Below are 25,431 nucleotides of genomic sequence, written 5' to 3'. Positions count from 1 at the left end.
AGCAGGCAGAGGGAGAAGCAGGCTCCCTGCTAAGCCAGGAGCTGGATGCAGGACTTGATCCCAGGACCCTGGGAGCATGACCTAGGCCCAAGGCAGATGCATAACCGACTGAGGCACCCAGATGTCCCATACCTTTACTTTTCTACTTATATATTTTTTCAGTTAAAGAGTGACTCAGTTCTTAGGGATGCTTCCTTATTGAAACTCCATTCACACCTTGTTATTGATACCTTTTGTATGTTTACTGTCTTGAATTTTATTATTTGTGTGGATTAGATTCATGTTCTCCCTCAGCCTATTAGAACTGTCATGGAGCCCAGTAAACACATTTGCTAAAGCATCCATGGTGTCTTATATTTGTTTGCTGTTTGTTTTTCTCCTAACAGTAAGCTCCAGTGAGGGCAGATAATGTCTTAAAGCATCTGACATGTTCTCAAAGTGTCTAGCATCCCCTTGTTGAATGAATACAGTGATGAAACATATTGCCCCCCAGGGCAAGAACTCAGCGTTACCTATCTTGCTTGTGAGCTCACATTTGTGAGTGCTCTATAAATATTTGATTAACTTATTTTAACTGATTTAATAAATAAACACTGAAGCTTTTCTTTTCAATATCCTCCTGGTTGTTTGGACAATATACTGAAAGACATCCCCAAATTATGTGCTCATTCTGACTGTAGTGTATTGATCACTTTCTTGTGATTTTGTGATCTATCTGATTTATTAGATATCTGGAGAAGTTCTGCATTTAAGGGATTTATAATATTTTTACTTTGTTTAACTCAGCATTGTCTGATTTATCTCACCATGGACTTTGTTAATGTACCACAAGGACTGGCCCAGAAAAGGCTCTCAGTAAATGTATTTGTTCCACAAATGAACAAATAAAATCTTGTGGATGTCTTGAGTAAGTCTGCTGTACAACATACGCTTTTGTTCATCAGAGACAGTGCACAAGCAGGGGAAGTGACAGGGAGAGGGAAAGAGAGAGGGAGAAGCAGGCTGCCTGCTGAGCAAGGAGTCCGACACAAGACTCAATCCCAGGACCCTGGGATCATGACCTGAGCCAAAGGCAGACGCTTAAACAACTGAGCCACCCCAGGGATCCCAACATATGCTTTTGGAAATGCTTTACTGCACACTTGCTGGGACCCAAGTGATGGGAATGGATTCCAGTTGCTGTATGTTCCTACACTTTTCCTCTCCTGGAGGAGTTTCCGTATCGTGTCTCTGGAAGGAGGAAGGCTGTATTTTCTCCTTTCTGCCCTCCCTGACTACTCTTGCCCTTATCCAGACAGCATGCAAGGTGGAAATTGAGGCTGTGCACATACTATTGGCAAGATTCAACTCAGCCTTGTTTGACTCTGGATCTAAGCTCTGAGCCACTGCACAGACTTGGAGCAAGGGCCGCTGACCAGAGACTGCATGGCCGCTTAACTCCTTCAGTTCATTTCAAGACTGTCTTATGGTCTAGCCTGTTTTGTGTAGGAATTACAGTAAGTCACAGTTATAGCTGATGAACAGTGTGGCATCTCTTCCAGATGTGGATGTTGTTAATCCTGACGAAAAGTCCATCATGACCTACGTGGCTCAATTTCTGCGGTATTCAAAAGATGCAGCAGAGACTAGAGATAAAGCTCAGGTACGTCCTTCCTTAGAAGTATGACTCAACTGCGTTTTTGTTGTACCCTACTAGTGGCTTAATTTTTTAAATTAAGGTATAATTTGCATGTAGAGCTTAAAAGTGCAGTTCTGTGAGTTTTGACAAATACCTACACCTGTGTTAACCATGCAACAGTCATGATGTAACACATTTCTGCTACCTAGAATGTTGCACTGTGCCTCTTCCTCGTCCGTACCCCCCACCCTGGGCAACCAGTATTCTAATTTCTTTCACTGTGGATTAGTGTTGCCTGTTTTAATAAAAATTTTAAGTTAAAAGTGGTAACTAATGAAACTTTGCTGAATTATCTAAAATAACTTTTACATAGGTATTCTAGAAGACAAATTAAGTTTAGCAGGCTTTTAAAACATTCTAATTTTTGTCTGTTTGAATTTTAACAGTTTTTTTTTAAGATATAATTCACATGCCATAAAATTAAACCATTTAAAGTTTACAGTTCAGTGGGTTTTGGTATATTTACATAGTTGTGCAACCATCATGGCAAGCTAATTTTAGCACATTTCCATTTTACCTGTTCTTTGACTACATAGAACTGGGATTGTGTAATTTATGAAAAACGGAAGCCGTGTATTCTACTCTTCATTGTTGTCTGTTGAGGTGTGCTTGAATCACTCTCAGCTCGCCATTTGATTATTCCATTTTTTTCCTTTGACTTCCAGTTAGGTTCGCAAAATGTTTTGGGTGCAAATTTCTTAAAAATCAGTGAGATGCAAATAAACATTTATTCTGTCGCTGTGGAGGTAAATGAGTGCTGTGAATTTAAAGTGGTTTTGAATATTATTTTAATCTTTATTTAAACTACTTCCTCAGACGTGTTTACATGCAGTCGTATTGTCACATTTTATGTGACAAATTGAGGCCTGTGTTTTTCCAACTGTTACATTTGAGGCCCCACTGCCAGATTGTTGCTGACTCTGGAACAGAAACTCAAGCTGGGACGCAGGCGTATAATTCAGTTCACTTATTTCTGACCTGCTAGGGAGCTACTCTTTTCTAATTAACTTTCTTATTAAAAAATAACGTGAAAAATTCAGCTGTCCATGAAATCAGATGCAAAAGTATATCAAAAACACTCCTGCTTAATAGAAAGAGAAGCTTAAATGAAGGTTAAAGGAGAATGGAAATAAGATGTAACGTCCTTGGCTTTATCCTCTGGCAGTAAATTTTGCTTTCAAATGTAGACCAGCGAGAGTCTAAGAAAAAATAGTTGTTGCTCACATTCACAGGACAGCGGAACCCAAACCGTTGGCAGCGTTATTTTTAGGGTCTTTAAAATGTTCAAGATATTTTTGATGTCCATGTATTTGGGTATAAATAGTGCTTGAATTAAGCTGTATTTAGGTATATTGGGAAGCAATGTTTTGAAAGGCCTACTATAAATGAATAATTTAGAATAATGTTCTCTAAAATTGAGGAATAATGGAAATGGATAAGCCAAAAATAAATAATGAATGAATGAATTAATTAATTAATTAATTAATTAATAAGGGCTTGCTTGCCCTGTCTCTTTAGCACGTTATATTCAGGTGCTAGTTTCAATCCATTTAAAAAAATTCAAGGTGTTAAGTGCACAAGCAAAATTCTTCTTTGCCACCGTGAGTCACTGGTGTGTAATGATTGCATTATTTCACTGATGTTTGAAGTTGTTAATTTTATGATTAAAAAAAATCTCCAAGTCTATTCAGGGTAGTTTTTAAATGTGTGTGTGTGAATTTTAGGGCAAGATGAAAGATGCTGTCATCTGGTTAACTCTACAAGAGGAAAAACTACAGAAAGCCCTAAAGGACTCAGAAAATGAGACCTACTCTAAAAAGTATGAAGTAAGTATGACTTTAAACAGCAATTTATTTGTAGCTTACTGTTAAGGAAGAGTAGAATGTTTTTGGAAAAATCCTCTTCAGGGTAATTATTTAAGCACTAACCAGACTTTGAGTTTTAGCATCGAGTTCTGAGACAATGCCTCTCAAACTCTGACGTGCGTGTGAATGATCTGCGCAGTCTTGTTAAATCGAGCGTGGATTCTAATGGAGTAGTTCCGGCGTGGGGCCTGGGTCTCTACCTTTCCAGCAAGGTGCTGATGCCTGGTCCTGTGGGTCCTTTGAACAGCAAGCTTTTAGAGCAGGGTGTGGCAAACTGGTTTGTGTGTCCCATCACGGGGGTTTTGCGATCCAGTGTTCCTGGAAGAGAGCCACACCCGCTCAGGTACTGCTCGCGGCTGCTTTGCACGTTGCTTAGGCAGAGTCAAGTGTCACCACAGATGCCATTGGACCCTCAAACCTAGGACATGTACAATCTTCCCTCATGCAGTAAGTCTGTCAGTCCCCAGTCGGGACTGAATGAAAAAAGATCAGGAAATCAGAAGTGAAGCCAGCCCCGAATTATCACAAGACAGGGCCTCAGTCAGGGTGTCCTTTGAGGAAAAATGATGCCTGTTAATTGTCCCCGCATTTGAACAGGCGCTCTATACCAGGCGCCTTGCTGATCAGCATTTTACTGTGAGTGTGGGATTGCTCTTCCAGTTTTACAGATGAAGACAAGTCTTAGAGGTATCAAGCGACGTGTCTGAGGTCACATAGCTACTGAGAGGCAGAGGTGGGATTTGAGTGAAGTCTGGCTTGGAAGCCTGGCTCTCTTTGCGTCCTGGGCTTCTCCAGGTTAGGCGGTTTTTCCCAGTACCATCTTGAAAGAGACTAGTAGGAGCCCAGGTGAGGATTCTTCCGCTCTGTTCCTCAGAACCTCCCGATTCTGCAGCTCTGCCCCCCACCAGTCCTCCATCCTGAATAAAGCAGACAGACTCGTACGCAGGAGAGGCCCTCTGAGCTCGGCTTCCCTGTCTGAGGGAGTCAGATGAAGCCAGCTTTTCCGATCCTGCCATGGATCGGGGGGTGCAACTTGCTGGCGACAGCATCCTTGTGGGTTTAGAGGCATCAGGGAAGAAAGGGACAGGACGCTCTCATATTCCTTTCATCTGAGCTGCTTCAGCCTCTGTGCTCCTATCTTTGTTCTGGCCTGATGTGTTGTTTTTGTTTTTTTTTTTAAGATTTTATTTATTTATTAGGGAGAGAGAGAGAAAGCTAGCACAAGCACGGGGAGGGGCAGAGGCAGAGGGAGAGGGACAAGTAGACTCCCTGCTGATCACGGAGCCCAACTTTTGGGGCTCGATCCCAGAGCCTGGGGATCATGACCTAAGCCAAAGGCAAATGCTTAACCAACTGAGCCACTCAGGCACCCTTGGCCTGATGTTTTTTACCGACGAGGTGCTAAGCGTCCCCTGGAAGTACGTTGCTCTCACATAATGTCGTTGATTTAGTAATGTACCACAGATGCAAGTTGCTTAAATAAAAGGCTGTATGAAGTTATTCATAATCAGAATTACAATAATTATCTCTTGGTTGGCTCGTAAAACTTAATCTTTTTTATTTATTTGTTTGTTTGTTTGTTTTTAAAAGTAAGCTCTACTCCAAACATGGGTCTCGAACTCATGACCCCAAGATCAAGATCAAGAGTGGCATACTCTCCCAACTGAGCTAGCCAGGCACGCCAACTTAAAATGCTGCCAATTATGATGAATAATGTTTGAAATACTATTTCTGGAGTTGATGACTCTTCAGCACTAACATTTCGCACAAATCTGAACCAAGGACAGCTTTATTTATTAAATTTTTGCAGGCAGGGACAGAGTATTTTCTAAGGTCCTTTGACTTGGGCAGCACTGGCTTACATGCAGTTAATCATAGACATGTTGACACGTGATCGCTGCTGCTGTATAGTTTTCTCTTCCACTCATCCTTATTTTGTCGTGAATCCATGTTTGGGGAGGACATACCAACTCACATTCTCCATATGGCCTCAGGAGTCATCCTGTTGAGCTGGGTGACCTAGCCAACCACTTCCAGTAGAAATCCAGCAGTACTGACACGAGACACAAGCTGGGACCTTTCGTTACTGTGACAGCACTCGGGTGATCGGGTTGCACTGATGAAAGACACCAGAGCCGTGAGAGGATCCATTTAAATGTGACCTACAGTTACAGACCTTAAAATAGCAGATTACATTTCAGAAATTGATAAAAAATTTCTGTCTTTAAAATATTCTTCCGATTGTAGAGTCTGCTGTCCTTTTTGGAGTCATTCAATGAAGAGAAAAAGCCCTTTTTGGATATCCTGCCAGTAAAAAGGAATCTGGATGAGCTGGATGAAGATCAGTTACAGTTGAGAGAAGCCTGGGACGGCCTCACCTACCAGGTTACTGTGTTATACTGATTGGAGGAGCATTTTCGTGAGGCAGCTTTGTTGGATGATTACTTTAGCCTTCCATTAGAAATTCTGTGAAAGAGTGGATGCTACATTAGAACTTTGGGAGAGTGTTCTTTTATTTTCTCCATAGCCTCATTTGAGGGGTGATTAAGATTTAATAGAAATTTATAGCATACTGCTTAGAGAAACCACTTATTCAAAGTTTTTATATTTGTCCTCAGTGATTGGTTTGGCCCAGTAGATTATCTATATAATCTGATTGACCTGCAGCCTCATCTCTACCAAGGACCAGTGTCCTGTATCACTATTAACAGATGCTTGAAGGGGGTCAGGGACAAGCCTAGAGAGAATGTGTGAAGATGAACATGTATGTGTGTCTGAATATATCTGTGTGATTTCAGTTGTTTGCAGTTGATTGGGATTTATGTTATGACCCAGGATGAAGTGCATTTTTGTTTGTTTGTTCGTTTTAAAGATTGATTTATTTATTAGAGACAGAGAGAAAGAGACAGAGATAGTGAGAGAGAGCAGGAGCAGGCTGGAGAAGGAAAAGCAGGGAACCCAACACTGAGCTCATCCCGGGACCCTAGGATCATGACCTGAGCCAAAGGCAAGCACTTAATGGCCTGACCCACCCGGTGCCCAGAAGTAGTGCGTGTTGGTGTATTCTGTGGTTATTTGATACAGCTTGCTTGCTTGCTTTTTCTTTTTTTTTTTTGCTTTTCCATTTTTATTTATTTGAGAGAGTGAGAGAGAATGAGCAGGGGGAACGGCAGAGGGAGAGGGAGAAGCAGACTCCCCTGCCGAGCAGGGAGCCTGAGTGGGGCTCGATCCCAGGACACCCAGAATGACCTAAGCTGAAGGCAGATGCCCAATCCACTGAGCCACCAGGTGCCCTTGACATAGCATTCAACAGATATCAGTTAAGATAAGGTGGTTGATAGTGTCAGATTATCTATGTCTTGAATGACATTGTGCTTAGTTCTATCAATTGCTGAGAGAGGGCTATTAAATCTATAGAATCATTCTGTTGCTGCTGTCAGATTTTGCTTCATGTATTTTAAAACTTTGTTAGTTGTGTATGTTTATGGTTGTTATGTCTCCCTGATGAATTGCCACTTTTATTAGTGTGAAACATTTTTGTTTATCTCTGGTAATACTTTTCTTTTTTTATGTCCACTTAATCTAATATCAGTATGATCATTCCAGTCTTACGCTGACTGTGTGATACATATTTTTCCTTCATTTGTTTTCAATCTATTTGTCTTTATACTTAAAATGCATCTCTTATGGGCAGCGTATGGTTGGATCTTGCTTTCTTATCCCTTATGATAATCTCTACCTTTTAGTTGGAGAGCTTCGTTAGTTAATATTTAATGGAATTATTGATATGATTCAATTTGGGTATACCATTTTACTCATTTTTTCTGTTAATTCCCTCTGTTTTTATATCTTTATTCTTTTCCTGCCTTGCTTTATCTTAATAATTTTTAGAATTTTATTTTAATGTATCTATTGGCTTTTTAGCTCTACTGCTTTGTATCAGATTTCTAGTGAGATTACAATAAACATTTAAAAATTTTTACAGTCTACGGAGTGTCTGAGTGGTTTAGTCAGTTAAATTTGCTTTCAGCTCTGTTCATGATCTCAGGGTCCTGGGATTGATACCCACAATGGGCTCCCTGCTCAGTGGCGGGGGTAGGGGTTCTGCTTTTCCCTCTCTCTGTATTCTCTCTCTCTCTCAATAAATAAATAAAATCTTTAAAAAATTTTCTTATCGTCTACATATACAACTTTTAAGTCATCATAGGTAGATAACTTCTGTAGAAATCTTACAATTAAATTGATTTATTTATTTGTCATTCTTTATGCTCTACCTTCTTTATATATAAATATATATATGCCACAAACATGTTTTAAAGCCCCCAAAATCATGTTATAAATTTTTGCTAAAAATAGTCATACATTTTAAACAAAGAGAAAAAAAATGTCTCTTATATTTATCTAGATGTTTATCATTTCCAGTGTTCTTCATTCCTTTCTAGAGGTCTGAGTTTCCATCTGAACTCATTTCCCTTCAGCCTGAATAAACTTTAACTTACCTTATAATGCAGGTCTGGGGGAACAAATTCTCTTAGTTTTCTTTTATTTCTGAATGTCTTTATTTTGCTTATATTCTTTTTTTTTTAAGGTTTATTTTTTACTTTAGAGAGAGAAAAAGAGAGGGCACAGGGTGAGGGGCAGAGGGAGTTGGAGAGAGAATCTCAGGGAGACTCCCTGCTGAGTGGGGAGCTGGATGTGGGGCTTGATCTCCTAATCCTGAAATTATGACCTGTGCCAAAATCAAGAGTTGGATGCCTAACCTACTGAGCCACCCACGTGCCCACCTTCATTCTTCTTTTTTTTTTTTTAACATCTTTATTGAGGTATAATTTACATACCATACAGTTCATTCATTTTAAATGGATAAATTAAATGATTTTTGGTGAATTTACAGAGTTGCAACAGAGATTTTATGGTCAGCAAGTCAAAAATACTCTTTGGCCCTGGGAAAGTTTTTTGATATCTGCTCAAGCCTCGTGGCTGTCAGGAGTTGCTAGCCTGTTTTCAGAATACATATTTCACATCATTTAGGAAGGTTGTTAAATAGTCAGGTTAGCTTAAAAGAGCCACCCTCTCCAAGTACCTAATTTGGGAGAACTGACAAAGCTCTGGAAACCTTCCCATCAAGGAGCAGGGCTATTGCCCAGCTTTGAAACTGACCCTTGCAAAGGGCAATATCTCTCGGTTACAAATACTCAACAAAATGGGAGAGGAAGAAGATATTGTCTGTAGAGTTAATGATGTTCCAGGTGGCAAAGACCTGGCATGATTTTATTGAGTATGATTTGGAAAAAGTGCCCAGAATAATGAAAAAAAAAACACTAAAAAAACTATTTTTGCATGAGTAACTGCCGCAAATTGATAATAGCTTGAAAATCCATTCCTTAGTTGGATATAATAGACTTCATTGTCTTGGTGTGGCAAAGGAGACATACTAACTTTGAAGCCATCAGGTGTATAAAAGTCAATACCATTTAGACAGTTTCTGGTTCAGTTGTTTGAGCACACAGTTTACTCAAAGCATCACAGTGAATGGTTTTATTTTAAGCCAGCTAGGCAAAATAGCAATATTATGTTATTTTGACCTGACAAGATCAAGGCAGACCAGATACAAATTTCTGTCCAAATGCAAAAGTAATCTCCAAACTTAAGAAAGTGTGGAGCCAGTTTTTTTTCTGTGGTAAGTGAGAAGGAAGAGAAGTAAAAGGTAAATATCATCTTCTACTTTTCCTCTTTTGACCATTACACAGAGAACAGCTCCCAGGCAGAAAGAACACGTTCTATTCCAACCAGAATGTATACAGCTTTCTTTTAGGTGTGAAAAGATCATCAGTTGAACTAGAGCTGTTGTTCTTAGCCTCTCTTTAACCCAGTCATGTAGCAAATTTCTGACTTATTTTGGCAAACACACAAATAATTTGGGTATAATGAAAGAACATATTAAAATTTCATAATAATGAAAAATTTTTTCATTCTTTTCCAACTGGAGGCTTAATCACATACACTTAATGATTTAAGATTGTAGAGTTGCCTTTTGCCCTATGTTGTTTGAGAAGATAAACTTACAAGCAACGAAACTAAAACGACATACGACATGATATTCTTTACATGTGGAATCTTTAAAAATGGAGTCAAATCAGAAACAGCAAGGAGAAAAGTTGTGAGGATTGGAGCATAGAGGGAATAGAAGTTGGTAAAAGGGTACAAACTTCCAGCTGTAAATTGAGTAAGGTCACACAATGGCTGTACTTGGTTAATACTGTATTAAATCATTAAAATTTACTAAAAGAGTTGAATTTAAATGTTTTCACCAAAAAAAAAGATAAATACATGAAGTGATTGGATGTGTTAATTTACTAGATAGTGGGAATCCTTCCACGAAGTATATGTGTATCAAATCACCATGATCAACACTTTAAATATCTTACAGTTTTGTCAATTATACCTCAATAAACCTAAAAAAAAGAGTAAACAATGTGAGAACTATATTTAATGCTTCTAGTTTATGAATAGTTCCATTTGACTGCCTTTAAGAACCCTCGCTTTTTGCTCGTTTAACATCTTTATACTTGAGTATTGCTTATATGTTTCTTTTTGATATTTGCCCTGCATACAGTGGTACCTGATAAATATTTTTCAGTCAGTTAGTGATGAATCAGATAACCCTATTCTTTTAAAAGTGTAATTTTGCTTTTTCTGTCCTCTATTTAAAATCAGTTTAAGAATTGTGGCAATTCATTCAGTAGAACTATAATGGAAAGAGAAATACAGATTTAAAACTCATGCTTTCTTTTTCTTTTTTTAAAACTCACACTTTCATTAGGGAAAGTCATTTGAATGAAACGCATTTTAAATTGTGCTTGATCTTCATGGCAGTAGGTGTCTTTGGAATGAGAATGCCATAAAAAAACAGAATAGAGCTGTGTGAGTTCCGATAAAAAAACCACAGTCTTAAAAATTTTTTTATTTAAGTTCAATTAATTCATATATACGATGTTGTTACTTGCAGAGGTAGAGGTCAGTGATTCATGGATTGGCTAGAACACCCGGTGCTGATTACATCATGTTCCCTCCCCAGTGTCCCTCACCCAGTTTCCCCATCCCTTCATGCCTCTCCCCTCCAGCAACTCTCAGTTTTGTTTCCTATGATTAAGAGTCTCTTATGGTTTATCTCCCTCTCTAGTTTCATCTTGTTTTATTTTTTTTCCTCTCTGACTGGTGTGAGGTGATATCTCATTGTAGTTTTGATTTGCATTTCCCTGATGTTGAGCATCTTTTCATGTGTCTGTTAGCCATCTGGATGTCTTCTTTGGAAAAATGTCTATTCATGTCTTCTGCCCATGTTTTAACTGGATTTTTGGTTTTTTGTATGTTGAGTTTGATAAATTCTTCATATCTTTTGGATACTAACCCTATATCAGATATGTCATTTGCAAATGTCTTCTCACATTCTGAAGGTCACTGCTTACTTTTGTTGATTGTTTCCTTTACTGTATAGAAGCTTTTTTATCTTGATTAAGTCCCATTAGTTCATTTTTCCTTTTGTTTCCTTTGTCTCTGGAGTTTAGGAAACAAAACAGATGACTTGTGGTGGGGGGCCGGGTGGGGGCGTGGAAACAAACTGGGAAACAGACTCTTAACTATGGAGAACAAACAGGCTTGCTGGAGGGGAGGTGGGTTAGATGGCTTATGGGGATTAAGGAGGGCACTCGAGATGAGCAGTGGGGGTTGTATGTTAAATAATGAATCACTGAAGTCTCCACCTGAAGCTGATATTACACAGAATATTAACGAACTGGAATTTAAATAAAAATTTGAAAGACAAAAAAATAATTAAAAAGAAAAAGAAAAAGAAACAAAAAGAATTCCCTGCATCATAATCAGGTTCTTCCGGGGTCTTCCCTGGGCCCCTATGTTTGGCTCTGTTACATCGATGACCACAGTTAACTGTAATCATGTACTTTGCTTCCCCCACTATGTGCTTCAGGCAAGACTTGTAGTTTTTTTGTTTTTCTGTTTTTTCTATTTATCTGATTGACCCTTAGATATTGAGTGTTGTGTTACTTACTCTTCCCTTCTTGGCACATGGATTTGGGCAAGGCCCTACTCTTACTTTTATTTACTTGTTTTTTTATTTTTTATTTTTTTATTTTTTATTTTTTAAAGATTTTATTTATTTATTCGACAGAGAGAGATCACAAGTAGGCAGAGAGACAGGCAGAGAGAGAGGAGGAAGCAGGCTCCCCGCTTAGCAGAGAGCCCGATGCGGGACTCGATCCCAGGACCCTGAGATCATGACCTGAGCCGAAGGCAGTGGCTTAACCCACTGAGCCACCCAGGCCCCCCTACTTGTTTAATTTGTGTTTCCTTCTAGACCCAGGCCCTCCTTCCATTTCCCTTTCTCCCTAGGCCACTATTAAGATGTGCTTAAGGTGTATCTTTTTGTTCTGTATGTTCTCTCAAAATACATATTATATTTGTATGCTCATATATTTGTAAATTACGTAAATCGATGTTATATGTTATTCTGCTTCTTATATTTTTGAGCACGTATATTTAAAATGCTCCACTGTTCCAATGTACATGTAATTTGTGTCTAATTGCTGTATGTACTCTATGGTGAGCAACCACCACATGCCCCTTCTCCTTTCTGGAAGATTTTTATAGCTCTGTCAGTTATTAGCAAAATAGATTATTAATAAATGTTTGTAGAATGAATGAGTGAGTGAATGAATGAATGAGCAAACCAGTCAATCAATTCGGGAGTGAGTTCTGAGGGTCCTTAGTGGGGAAAAGATCCAGGTGGAAGGGACAGCAAGACTCAACACCTTGGCAGTGCCGTCAGTGTTTGGAGAAATAAGTAGTTGGCGTTTGTGTGACTCCTCTGTGTGCACGGAGTGGTGGGAAGGTGAGGAAGCAAGAGCTTTATTTATTTATTTGAGAGAGAGAGAGAGAGAGGATGTGTGAGTGAGGGAGGGGGAAATGTAGAGGATGAGGGAGAGAATCCCAAGCAGACCCCCCCCCCCCCACTGAGTGTGGAGCCTGTGGTGGGGCTCGATCTCACCACCCTGAGACCAGAGTCAAAACCAAGAGTCAGTTGCTCAACTGACTGGAGCCACCCAGGTATCCCCAAAGAAGTAAACTTTAGAAGAGCGTCGGCTGAAGCACATATTTTTGTTTTTTCAGATTAATATGTGGGAAACAGAGCTGAATCGTGCCTTGCCCTCACCGCTATGTCAAATTGAAGCCTGGCTCCAGAAGGTAGAGGAGCTTATAGATGAAGATTTGCCAGCTTCCCAGGATTACTGTGCAGCCATGGCTCTAATACAAGAGAAAATTACTTTAATCAAGGTTGGAATATAAAAAAGAAACGTGGAAAAATCTGTGCTTTGTTAGAGACTGTTCTTGAGGAAGACTGTGTCCTAGGGAGAAGGGAAGGAAATACAGTGGGTATTTGAGGATGGTTCAGAACGATTCTCTTGGGGATTTTTGGGAGCCGTAGATACCTTCACTTTCTTCATGGGCATTCTGCTAGTTCAAGCTGGAAACAATAAGGTAGAGTCTAGTCAGTTCTAAAGCAATTGAAAAGCCTGACCAAAAAGGAGGGAAGAGACTCGTCTAAAATGTGGGAGATTGAGTTCTCAGCAAAATGGCCCGAAGGAGTTTGATATGTGATGTTTATAGCATGTGAACCCACAAAGGAATGGAAAAGAAATCCAAAACCAAAAGATTTTGATAATGCTTTTACCAAAGAATCTATAGTCTGCCCCTCTGTAAAATGTTCCAGTTTAAAGCACTTGGGATGAACATACTCATTTGCAAAGTTTTAGTTAAAAAAAAAAGTAACCGCTTTATGATTTTGGGGGAGAAAAAGATATGCCCAGAGCAAATGAGATGAACAAACCCCCAGTTACAACATGTGGCAAGAAGTCTGGTTCATGTCATGCTGAATTTCTTTCCAGAGTCTGATGGACAAATGTGATTGTCATTCCAATACTCTTCTGACATTCGAAAATGGAGATGAACAACATTTGCCACCGGTACCATCTAAGAAACTGGAGGAAATGAAAGGACGGTTTGTAACACTTTCCCTTCACCACTGCTGAGATGTTTAAACATGATGCTCATGTTTGAGCGCTAATAGGAGGCCGCAGGGACCAGAAAATGACACATTTTTCGATACTTTCTGACAAGTATTCTTGAAATCTTGATGAATGTACCTTCAGGTTCTGGGTGATAGTAACATTGTATCATGCTAACCATGCTTCCTTTCTCAGCGGATGATGGCGATGGGCAAAGTTCTGGATGTGGAGTCAGGAACTGAGCTCTGTATCTGAGTTTTGATGACATTACTGTCTTTCTGAGGGTATAGCCTCATTTGTAAATACAGAAGGACAATAATCGCCCGGTTCATGTCTCACAGGGATACTGGGTGAAATGGGAGGTTGTATTTGAAAGCCCTCTGTAAACTCCAAAGTAGGATAAACAGATTATCCAACTTATGGTTGTCCACCTCTGCTCCTCTTTTCTCATCATTCATAAGTAATTCACTAGAATGATAACGAGAGGGCGTTAGCCTTAATATGAAAGCTGTTTGAATACGTAAATGTTGAAATTATCATTGCGTTCAGTTATAGAAAAGTTTACAAACTGGGTAGAATATTTTGGAGATTAACATTTATTGTAGGATTTTTTAAATAGGAGAATCGTTTGTTCAGAAAATGTTCTGTTAGATGTTTTTTTTTTTTATCTCAGGAGGACTTGTTTTATATTTAGCCACAATGTTTGTTTTACTTTGGTTTTTTCTGTTTGTTTTGTTTTGTTTTAAGAGAAAAGAAGAGTTGGGGCACCTGACTGCCCTGGTTGGTAGAGCATGTGACTTCTGATCTCAGGGTCCCGAGTTCAAGCTCCATATTGGGCATAGTAGAGCTTACTTTAAAAAAAAAAAAAAAAAAAAAAAAGATTTGAGGATACATCTGAGTTCCATGTGTTTAAAATAAAAAGCCAAAGACCCAATATTTTTAGAAATGCCAAACAGATTATCTCGCATTCGGGGAATAATACTAAGTTAAACTCTAAAACCTGCAATATTTTCCAGAATCAACAACATTTCGGGGAAAAAATTCATTCCACGTCTAGAATTTCATTACTATAAGTGCTCAGTTCTTGGTTTGCTAGATGAAGTGAAATTAAAGTTGGATGTTTGGAACATCAAATATGGGAACAAAGAATCTGTGGAATTGTTGCTGGAAGACTGGCATGTAAGCTTTTTATTTTGTGTCGTAGACAGTATTCTCCATGTCTGGGAGCTGGGTTTGCATTTTTCCTTGGCACAGTTTCCCTTCACCTTTTCAGGTTTTGAGATGAGTTTTCTTGGTAGCTTTCATTAACTTAAAATTGCCTGGAGAGCAGAAGTATAGATAGTCACATAAACAGACAGTGGGAGGAAGAAGGAAGAGAAAACAGCATTATTTACCTTACCAGGGGAGAGTCAGTTAGCCAGGCTACTTAACATAATAGTTGGAAGATGTTTCAACATTATTAACGTTAACAGTTCCAACTTTCACTTGTTTAATATTTTTTTCCCACTCAGATTCATGGTTTCATTCAAAAATTAGTTTTTTTCTTAGAACATTTTGTCTTAGCCTTTCAAATTCTAAGAGTGGGAAACACAGTGTATTTTGTCTTGAGGCTTTTCTTGGAGAGGGGGTTTGGCTCTTGCAATTTATAGGGAGAAAGTGTTGCAATGACTTAAATATATATATATGTTCATTTGTAAATTAAAAGCATCCTAGAAATTTCTACAATTAGGACTTACCATTCTTTCTGTTCCCTTCTTTGTGGAATGAGACCCCAAAATCTTGGAAAAATCCAAGGTTGTATTTTGCAGTGCAAAAATTGAAAAAGATGTTGAAGAGAGATGTATTTACAGTGGATGATTTAAACACTATACATTCCCGAATAGGAGGCATCATTCTAAATTAGACTAGGTTTTGAATATCTTTCTTTCTTCTGCTTTCTTTGATTTCTCATTTTTCCATTTAAGTAATCATACCATTGGAGCCTAATAAGTGCACAATAAATAGGAGTTTTTAGTTAACTCTGCATTTTTCCATAGCAGAGTTTGCTTGCATAGGACACATAATTTGACTAATATCAGTGTCTCAAATGTTTTTATGTGACAGGTGGTAACTATTTATAGCATAATATAATATGTCTAATCAAAATAATTGGTTATTAAATGTGCAAAATAAGAGAAACTGATATAAATTATGTAATATTAATAAATACATGAAACAGGAGATTTTTGAAAATTCTGTACTTCACTTGTCTTTTCCTGCAGGAGGAAAACCACTCTAGAACTGTATCACTACAGTAAGATAAAGTTTGTCAGGTCTCATACCTGCCTAGTGTTCATGCTCCTACTTCTATTTCTTAGGTCTTAACTGTCTTTCTTCATGACCTGCTCTTCTCTTCTACCCAAATATACAGTATTTAGGCCTTAAAGAAATTTTGGTGCCTACGTGTTTCATCAATATTTATGTCTCTATCTGGATATCATGGCACATTTTAAATAGTAAAAAAACTGTCAATGTATTTTTTTTCCTTTCCCTCCCAGAAATTTATCGAAGAAAAAGAATTCCTAGCTCAACTTGAAACTTCCTTTCAGAAATGTGAAGAAATCCATAAGAATTTAGGTAAAGCTGTATAGTTACTTTTTGATGGAATGACCATCACTTAAAAATAGCATTTTATCTGTTTTGCTTACTTTATACCTTCATGTTTTAGGAATTGGTTTTACGTATTGTTTTTTTTTTTTTTTGAAAACCCTTGCATTCACTTTTAATATTATTGAGTATATATTTATTTCATACTGTCAATTAATATACAAGTATTTTTCTTAAGAGTATGATTTTTATTAATAATAAACTTTTCTGAGATTACTTTCTTGTTTTTTAACATTATAGCTGGAGAATATCAGGATATTAGTAAAGAATATACCATGGTGGAATATAATGTTTGTATGTATAAAAAATATATATATAATGTGAAATCCACTCTACAAAAAGTTCTGACATGTTGGGCTACTTATATGGAAAAACTTCGCTTACTCAAGGCTTGTTTTGAGGAGACAAAGAAGGAACAGATTAAAGAGGTATTTTCGGTCTAATGGTACTTTCTTTTTACTTACTTTTTTACTTTCTTTTTTTTTTTTTTCTTCCATTTTGTTTGGAGATCCTCATTTTCAATCCAAAAATGAGAGGCCAGGGAAAGTAAACATGACTCTTGGAAAAATTCTTTAAGGTATTGGAAAGAGTTTAGTTTCTTTCTAATATAATTGTCAAAAGGAAGTTTTCTCCTCATTATAGGTGTTAAACACACACACACACACACACGCACACGCACACGCACACACACATACAGTGTAGTTTTTGAAAGATATATTGCTAAGTTCTTTGGAAAGAAAATAGAAGACTTGGAGTATTTGATAGCTTATAGATACATTTAACTAAAGTTGATATTTTATGAAGTTTTATTTTTCCATTTGGTTGAATACATTTCAGCTCTAAAATCTCTGAGTTTCTAGAGGAAGAAAATGAAAATACCTTAGACTTATGTGGAGAGGCATGGAAGAAATTTCAGTGTCATTCATTATTCTTTTCATTTGCTAGTCATGTAATAATCTGTTTTATGATTATTCTCTGAGGTAGTGTTTCTTTCATTTGTTTTTCCCTGTTGCAAATAGATATAGACAGGTTAAACATTTTCCAAATAGAAACTAAAGTTACCCAGCTGAAATGGACTGTTTATATGAAAGTAAAATTTGGGATACGTGTAGGAATGCAGGAAGAATATTTGAGGGATTAGTGAGTCATTCTCCCTGTCTCCTGTAGTGATACTACAAATCTGAATCTTTGACTTTCAACACTCATGTGTTTAAAGATTTTTTTAAAAGTTTTAATTTAATTTTAGTCAGTTAACATTCTGTGTAATATTAATTTCATTTGTACAATGTAGTGATTCAACACTTGGGCATGGCACCCAGTGCTCATAAGGACAAATTTACTCCTTAATCTTCCTCAGCTATTTCTCCCATCCCCCCAATTACCTTCCCTCTAGTGGCCATCAATTTGTTCTCTATAGTTAAGAGTCTGTTTCTTGGTTCCTCCCACCTCTCTCTCTCTTTCTCCCTTAGCATAGTTTCTTAAATTCCACACATGAGTATAATCATATGGTATTTGTCTTTCTCCGACTGACTGACTGACTTTGCTTAGCATTATACTCTCTACCTCCATCCATTAAAGATCTTTTTTTTTTTTTAAGATTTATTTATTTATTTATTTATTTGACAGAGAGAAATCACAAGTAGACAGAGAGGCAGCCAGAGAGAGAGAGAGAGAGGGAAGCAGGCTCCCTGCTGAGCAGAGAGCCCGATGCGGGACTCGATCCCAGGAGCCTGAGATCATGACCTGAGCCGAAGGCAGCGGCTTAATCCACTGAGCCACCCAGGCGCCCCCCATTAAAGATCTTTTATGAAAATTCACATAACTGAGAAAAGCAACACATGAAGCCTTGCAGTTTCCAAACTCTGTGCTGAGGTGTCTTGAGCTGCCAAAGAGGACTTTCACGAAAATTTAATGTTTGAAGGAAACACCCCATCAGTCTGTTGGACACCATGCAGCACATAACTACTAAGTGGTTTGGACCCGCCTACTTGAAAATAAGACCTGTAAGATAAATCTGGCCTAGGGACTCTATCAAAAAATTACTCAAACATTTAGGGCACCATGAACTGATAAATGCTTGAGAACCTTTGCTCCAAGTTCATTAACCACTTAAGAAAGGTAGAACATCAGGGGTACCTGGGTATTTCAGTTGGTTAAGTGTCTGCCTTTGGCTCAGGTCATGATCCAGGGATCCCAGAATGGATTCCCACATCGGGCTCCCTGATCAGCAGGGAGTCTGCTTCTCCCTCTCCCTGTATGTGCGCGCGCGCTCTCTCTCTCTCTCTCTCCCGCGCATGTGCAAATAAATAAATAAATAAATAAATAAATAAATAAATAAATACAATCTTAAAAAAAAGAAAGAAAGAAAGAACATCAGTTGCTTCCTAAAAGTTTAGGACCAGAAGTGATGACAGACAGCTGGTGTCTGCCAATTAGTGATCAGGAATGAAGAGCTAGTCCAACAGGGAAGGGAAGGCTCAGAATCCCTAAGAACCTCACATTCGCTTTCAACCTTAGTAAAGATCTCTTCTGGATAATGGAAAGACAAGTATTAATGTCATTAAAATGTGTTGCTTCTGTGTTGTGTAGGTGCCCTTTGAGACACTATCCCAATGGAATGTAGAACATACTACTTTAAACGAAGTGGGAAATTTCCTGATTCAAGTCAGTAATGATGTAGTTGGATCATCTATTTCTAAAGAACTGAGAAGGCTGAATAAAAGATGGAGAAAATTTATTACCAAAACTCAGCTTGTAAGTTTTTTTGGTTTTGTTTTTGTTTTTTTCGTAACAGTTTCATTGAGCTATAACTCCCATGCCATACAGGTCACTCATTTGAAGGGTGTAACTCAAGTGTTGAGTATATTCAGAGTTGTGTGGCCATCACCATCTCACATTTTTGAACATTTTTCTCACCTCCTAAAGAAGCTCTGTACCCTTTAGTCGTCACTTCCCACCTTCTCCCAGTCTCCTCAGCAGCCACTAATCCACTTTATGTTTCAGTAGATTTGCCTTTTCTGGATATTTCCCTCAGATGGGATCATGTAATATCTGGTCTCGTGTTTCTTGCCTTTTTTCACTTAGCATAATGTTTTCAAGGTTCATCTGTGTTGTAGCATGTATCAGTACTTCCATTTCTTTTTATGGCAAATAATAATCTATTGTATGGGTACCTAACATTTTACTTATGCATTGATCAGTTCATGCGCACTGGCTTCTTTCCACCTTTTTGACTATTACTAATAATGTTGCTGTGAACGTTTATGTGCAGGTTTTTGTGTGGAAAAGTAATATATTGCTTTCTAGTTGAAATTCATTTACTATTAATAGAATAACATAAGCATTTTTGCCTACCGACTTCAAGTTTCTTGAGAACATACGCCAAGCTTTATATAGCTTTATAGTTAACATAGTGCCTTATAAAAGTAGACCTTTAATTAATAATTTTTGAATTTAAATTATTAAATTATTGTTTCTTAGTAATTCAAGACAGGTTTTTTGGGGGGAAATACTCATTCTTTATAACACTGTTATTAAGTGATAAATCCCAGAAATACATTGAATATATTATGTCCATTTATGGTTGGTAATAATATAACTTCACGTGAAAAATATGGGCTTTAAATTTTGTGACATTTTTTATAGGAGATGAACCTTCCACTTATAAAAAAACAGGATCAGCCCGATTTTGAAAATTGCGAAAATGCTCAGCTACCTAAAGAAGGAAAACCAACTGTTGATTTTTCAAGAGATGTGTCAATAGAACTTCCTGAAAATCATAATCAGAATATAAAGGTAAAATAGTCATATTTTATATATTTCATTTGTATATAGAAATAACTTGGCAATTTTAAAAAAAGTTTTTTTAAGTAGGCTCCATGCATGGAGCCCAGAGCAGGGCTTGACCTCATGACCCTGAGATCAAGACCTGCACTGAAATCAAGAGTTGGATGCTTAACCGACAGAGCCACTCAGGCGCCCCAACTTCGCTATTTTTCTTTTGATAAAAGCATATTGTTGAAAGAGTGGTAAATGTGATCATTGGATAACATTTAAAGTATGGTCATTTTCCACTAGAATGTGTAAGTGGATCCCTTCATGAAGGAGCTTTCAGTGTCCAAGTCTGTGTCTCTTACTCGCTGAGGACATTCACAGGCATGCGGAAGCAGCCATGACATCTAGACTGTGGAAACAGAGTTGATATTTTCTTCAGATGATTTCTGACTTGTGCTCAGGGACTGCCCAGCTTTGGTCTAGCCCCTGGCCTGTGTCTTGCTTCCTTTCTGTACAACGGGGGACAATATAATCTTTATTTCTTGTTTTGTTGGAAAATTTGGACAATGATTTAGAATATAGACAAGACTACGGAAAAGGAACAAAGAAAGAATTATATACATGTAAGATATAATACCTGGGATTTATGAAATGTGCCCCCTTCCAAATAATAATGGATCCAACTTCACCTGAACTAAGTTTTCATTGGCTTTGGCCAGTGGCCCTGATGGAGTGCCAGTGTTTCCCACCATAAGGAGACCTGATGAGAGATAGAGATAGTCTTGAAAGATCTGAAGTTGTGCAGTATGCTTTTAGAATATAAGAATGTGGAATACTATTTTCTTCTAAAACATTAAAGATACAGTCGATTAACAACAACTTTACGAATGGATCTATCATGTAAGGTATAAAGCAGCAGCATAACAGCCTACAGGCTACTGAGAGATGATTAATGGGACAAGGCTTCATTTTGAAGCCTTGTGTTGAAGCTGGATTCCGAGTCCCTTCCTGGTGATGATGTTTCACAGCTACTGTTGCGCAGAGTTGTGTTTAGTTAAATTGTATATGAGTTTTAGACATTTCTGTAGAGTCATTACCCTAATTTCCTAACCCTTAATCTTTTTATCTGTAAAGTGGAGCTGATAGTAAATAAATGATAGGAATGATATTCTCATTAAGAAAATATATGTGTACATGGAACACCTGGGTGGCTCAGTTGGTGAAGCATCTGCCTTCAGCTCAGTTCATGATCCCAGGGTCTTGGGATCAAGCCCCGTGTGGACTCCCTGCTCAGTGGGGCATCTGCTTCTCTCTCTGGCCCTCCCCATGCTCGTGCTCTCTCTCTCTCTCAAATCAATAAAATCTTAAAAAAAAAAAAAAAAAGGAAATATATGTGAACAAAATTTTTGCTTTCTAAAGTGATTAATACGATCATAAAGTGCTATTATCATTGTCCCAAAACTAGGTTTTAAGTTACTAAAATAAATAGGTTGAATTCGTTGTCTTCAGGAAAAAAATACACAACTTTCTTTTTTTAACTGAAAATTCTTTTCTAATATAAATGTTGTTCTTAGCAATAATTGTGACTGTTGTAGGCTGGGGAAGAACGTGAAAAAGAAAATGAATTCACAGGGCAATTTCAAGTGGCTGAAGAGGTTGAAAAACTCATTGGACAAGTGGAAATCTGGGAGGCAGAAACCGAATCTCTTTTGGAGCTTCTGAGACATCAAGAGGGTGTCGATGCCTCAGTGGAAGAGCGTTTGCAGGTATGAGTGTAAAAGTATTAAAAGGATAGATTTCATGGTTGTGGACTTAAGTATTAAGATAAATACAAGGTTTTGAGGCGCTGGGGTGGCTCAGATGGTTAAGCGTCTGCCTTCAGCTCAGGTCATGATCCCAGGGTCCTGGGATGGAGCCCCGCATCAGGCTCCTGGCTCAGTGGAAGTTTGCTTCTCCCTCTCCCTCCCCCTGCTCATGCTCTCTTTCTCTGTATCTCTGTCTCAGGTGAATAAATAAGATCTTTAAAAAAAAAAGATAAATACAGTTTTGTTTTGTTTTTTAAAGATTTTTTCTTTATTTATCTGACAAGTAGGTAGAGAGGCAGACAGAGAGAGAGGAGGAAGCAGGCTCCCTGCAGAGCAGAGAGCCCGATGCGGGGCTCCATCCCAGGACCCTGGGATCATGACCTGAGCCGAAGGCAGAGGCTTAACCCACTGAGCCACCCAGGCACCCCGATAAATACAGTTTTAAAGTAAGTAGTAATAGGGGGTGCCTGGGTGACTCAGTTGAGTGTCTGACTCTTGATTTTGGCTCAGGTCATGATCTTAGGGTCATGGGATGGAGCTTTTTCTTGGGCTCTGTGCTCAGTGGAGAGTCTGCTTGAGATTCTTTCTCCTTCTCTCCCTGGCCCCCACACCCTGCTCATTCTCTCTATTTCTAAATAAATAAAATCTGAGACCACCAATACTACCTTATGACTCTCAATTCTTAAACTAATTTTCCCAGCTACAGAATGGAGATTAAAATATTCTCTTGTTTCCAGGGGCAGTGGGGACATGATGTGTCAGATAGGTCAGTGCCCTGTGACTATAAGAGATTATAGGATCCGTGCTTTGAAAGCTCACCCATTGATTAAGCCACTTTCCCTTCCTTCCTTGATGCAGGGAGGGTGACGGATGTTGTTAAAACCTCTCTGTCTTTATTCTCTGGCAGTTCAACTCATTGAAAAGCAATGAGGCAAGAGTGTGTTTTAATATCATTCAGTTCTCCTGGGAAAGAAGTTACAATTGAGGTTTTTACTGAGTTCCCGCTCAGCTATAAAACTTATGGAGCATGTCATAAATTACAACAAGATGGAAAGTTCCTGGGATAAAGGAATATTTATATAATTGTTTTTTTAAACCTGCCTTTCTGAAAGGTGTTTATATAGCATTTTGTGTTTTCATGGTTTATAGTAATGGTTTTCTAAAAAAGGATTTTATTAATTTATTTGACAGAGATCACAAGTAGGCAGAGAGGCAGGCAGAGAGAGAGTGGGGAAAGCAGGCTCCCCACTGAGCAGAGAGTCCCATGCGGGGCTCCATCCCAGAACCCTGAGATCATGACCTGAGCTGAAGGCAGAGGCTTAACCCACTGAGCCACACAGGTGCCCCAGAATGGTATTTTTTGTTGCTTTGTAAATATTAAAAAAAGTTAACCTGTGCCATCTGTCAGTGCTTTTATTTATTTTTATTTTATTTTTATATTTATTGATTTGTTATAACTAGAATTTATTTTAGTGAAAGAAATGAGCAAGGAATGAGAAATTCAATATTTTAAAGCCTTCTGTAAACAATGAAAATACAAACATACAGGAATATATTTATGTTAACAAGGAATTAAGTAGCTCTTTACTAGAGCAAGATATATGGTGCATAAAGAAATGCAAATTGCGGGGCATCTGGGTGGCTCAGTTGTTAAGCGTCTGCCTTCAGCTTTGTGTCATGATCCCAGGGCCCTGGGATTAGGCCCCACATGGGGCTCCATGCTCGGTGGGGAGCCTGCTTCTCTCTCTCCCATTCCCCCTGCTTGTGTTCCCTTGATTGCTGGGGCTCCTGGGTGGTTCAGTTGTTAAGCTTCTGCCTTAGGCTCCGGTTATGATCCCGCGGTCCTGGGATTGAGCCCCACATCGGGCTCCCTGCTCATCCGGGAGTCTGCTTCTCCTTCTCCCACTCCCGCAGCTTGTGTTCCCTCTCATGCTGTTTCTCTGTCAAATAAATAAATAAATCTTAAGGGAAAAAAAAGAAATGCAAATTGCTGAGCAGTATAGATGATGTGATTTTTAAAAATGGTTTTTAAAACGGTTGTTTTTTTTTTAATTTAAATTTTAGTTACTTGACATATAGTTCAATATTAATTTCAGAAATCAAGTTCAGCAGTTCATCATTTACATGGAACCCCAGTGCTCATCATCACAAGTGCCCTCCTTAATACCCATCTCCCATCTAGCCCGTCCCCGACCCAACTCCCTCCATCAACCCTGTTTGTTCTTTGTAGTTAAAAGTCTCTTGGGGTGCCTGGGTGGCTCAGTGGGTTAAGCCTCTGCCTTCGGCTCAGGTCATGGTCTCAGGATCCTGGAAAGTCCCGCTTAGGGCTCTCTGCTCAGCAGAGAGCCTGCTTCCTTCTCTCTCTGCCTGCCTCTCTGGCTACTTGTGATCTATCAAATAAATAAATAAAATCTTAAAAAAAAAAAAAGAGTCTCTTATAATTCGCTTCCCCCCTCTGTCTTTTTGCACCCTCCCAAATGTTCATCTGTTTTGTTTCTTAAATTCCACATATGAATGAAATCATGTGGTATTTGTCTTTCTCTGATTGACTTATTCTGCATAGCTTAATACACTGTAGCTTCATTCACTTTGTTGCAAATGGCAAGGTTTCATTCTTTTTGATGGATGAGTAATTCCATTGTATAAATACAATCTTTATCCATTCATCGGTGGGTGGACATTTGGATTCTTTCCATAGTTTAGCTATTGTTGATAATGCTGCTGTAAACATTGGGGTGCATGTACCCCTTCGAATGTATATTTTTATGTCCTTTGGGTAAATACCTAATAGTGCAATTGCTGGATCGTAGGGTAGTTCTACTTTTGGCTTTTTGAGGAAGTTCCATGCTCTTTTCCAGAATGGCTGTGCCAGTTTGCATTCCCACCAACAGTATAAGAGGGTTCCCCTTTATCCTTGCCATCACCTGTTGTCTCGTGTTAATTTTAGCCATTCTGACAGTTGTGAGATGGTATTTCATCATAGTTTTGATTTGTATTTCCCTGATAATGAGTGACGTTGAGGATAAAACAATTGCATTTTATACTTCATGCTTTTACATCCATAGAAAAATGTGTGTAAAGATAAACAGAGAACTAAATTCTGTGTTGATCCTGTATTATGTCCCACTCTTAGCACAATTCCTGTTGCCTAGTAGATGCAAACCAAGTATTTTTAAAATGAATGTGTGAATGATTGACTTAAATGGCCACAAAGGGAAGAATGGGGAAGAAGAGAAGCTTTTGATTTACATTCTGTACCTTTCCATTTCTGAGTTTTTTAATTGAGCTTTTGTTACTTTAATAATGAAAAAGAGAAAAACATTAAAATGATAAATGAATGTAGTACATTTAGTGTAGGACATTTAAATATTGCACAATATTGCACTGCTCTAAGATAAATAAAGTCAGCATTTATCTAGTTGATATCAAAGTGTGATTTCTATATTATCATACTCAGACCATCCTTGAGTTGTGATTAATTTTTTTGCTGATTTGATAATTGAAAAGCAGTAACTTGTTATTTTTTGAATTTGTACTTATTTTATTACATGTAAGGTTGAACTATCTGTTATGTATTATTC

General features: G+C 38.2%; 1 protein-coding gene across 9 annotated transcripts in view; it reads left to right on the top strand.

Moving 5' to 3' along the window:
- SYNE2 (spectrin repeat containing nuclear envelope protein 2) overlaps positions 1-25,431 on the top strand; it is a 330,497-nt gene that overhangs the window by 96,903 nt on the left and 208,163 nt on the right. For all 9 annotated transcript variants that reach the window (XR_014312639.1, XM_082734135.1, XM_082734134.1 and 6 more), the window contains exons 9-19: positions 1,542-1,642; positions 3,403-3,504; positions 5,791-5,928; positions 12,730-12,894; positions 13,506-13,618; positions 14,642-14,804; positions 16,163-16,241; positions 16,512-16,699; positions 18,861-19,025; positions 19,917-20,066; positions 21,641-21,811. Coding sequence is in view for 8 of the 9 variants with exons in the window: in XM_082734135.1 (XP_082590261.1) it covers positions 1,542-1,642; positions 3,403-3,504; positions 5,791-5,928; positions 12,730-12,894; positions 13,506-13,618; positions 14,642-14,804; positions 16,163-16,241; positions 16,512-16,699; positions 18,861-19,025; positions 19,917-20,066; positions 21,641-21,811 (1,535 nt within the window). In the remaining variant the exon portion in view is untranslated. The remainder of the gene's footprint in view (positions 1-1,541; positions 1,643-3,402; positions 3,505-5,790; positions 5,929-12,729; positions 12,895-13,505; positions 13,619-14,641; positions 14,805-16,162; positions 16,242-16,511; positions 16,700-18,860; positions 19,026-19,916; positions 20,067-21,640; positions 21,812-25,431) is intronic.

Source organism: Mustela nivalis (genome assembly GCF_964662115.1).
Source record: "Mustela nivalis genome assembly, chromosome: 6".
NCBI classification, from domain to species: Eukaryota; Metazoa; Chordata; class Mammalia; order Carnivora; family Mustelidae; genus Mustela; species Mustela nivalis.
The sequence above is the reverse complement of the archived record's forward strand: the minus strand, read 5'-3'. Positions and strand labels throughout refer to the sequence as shown.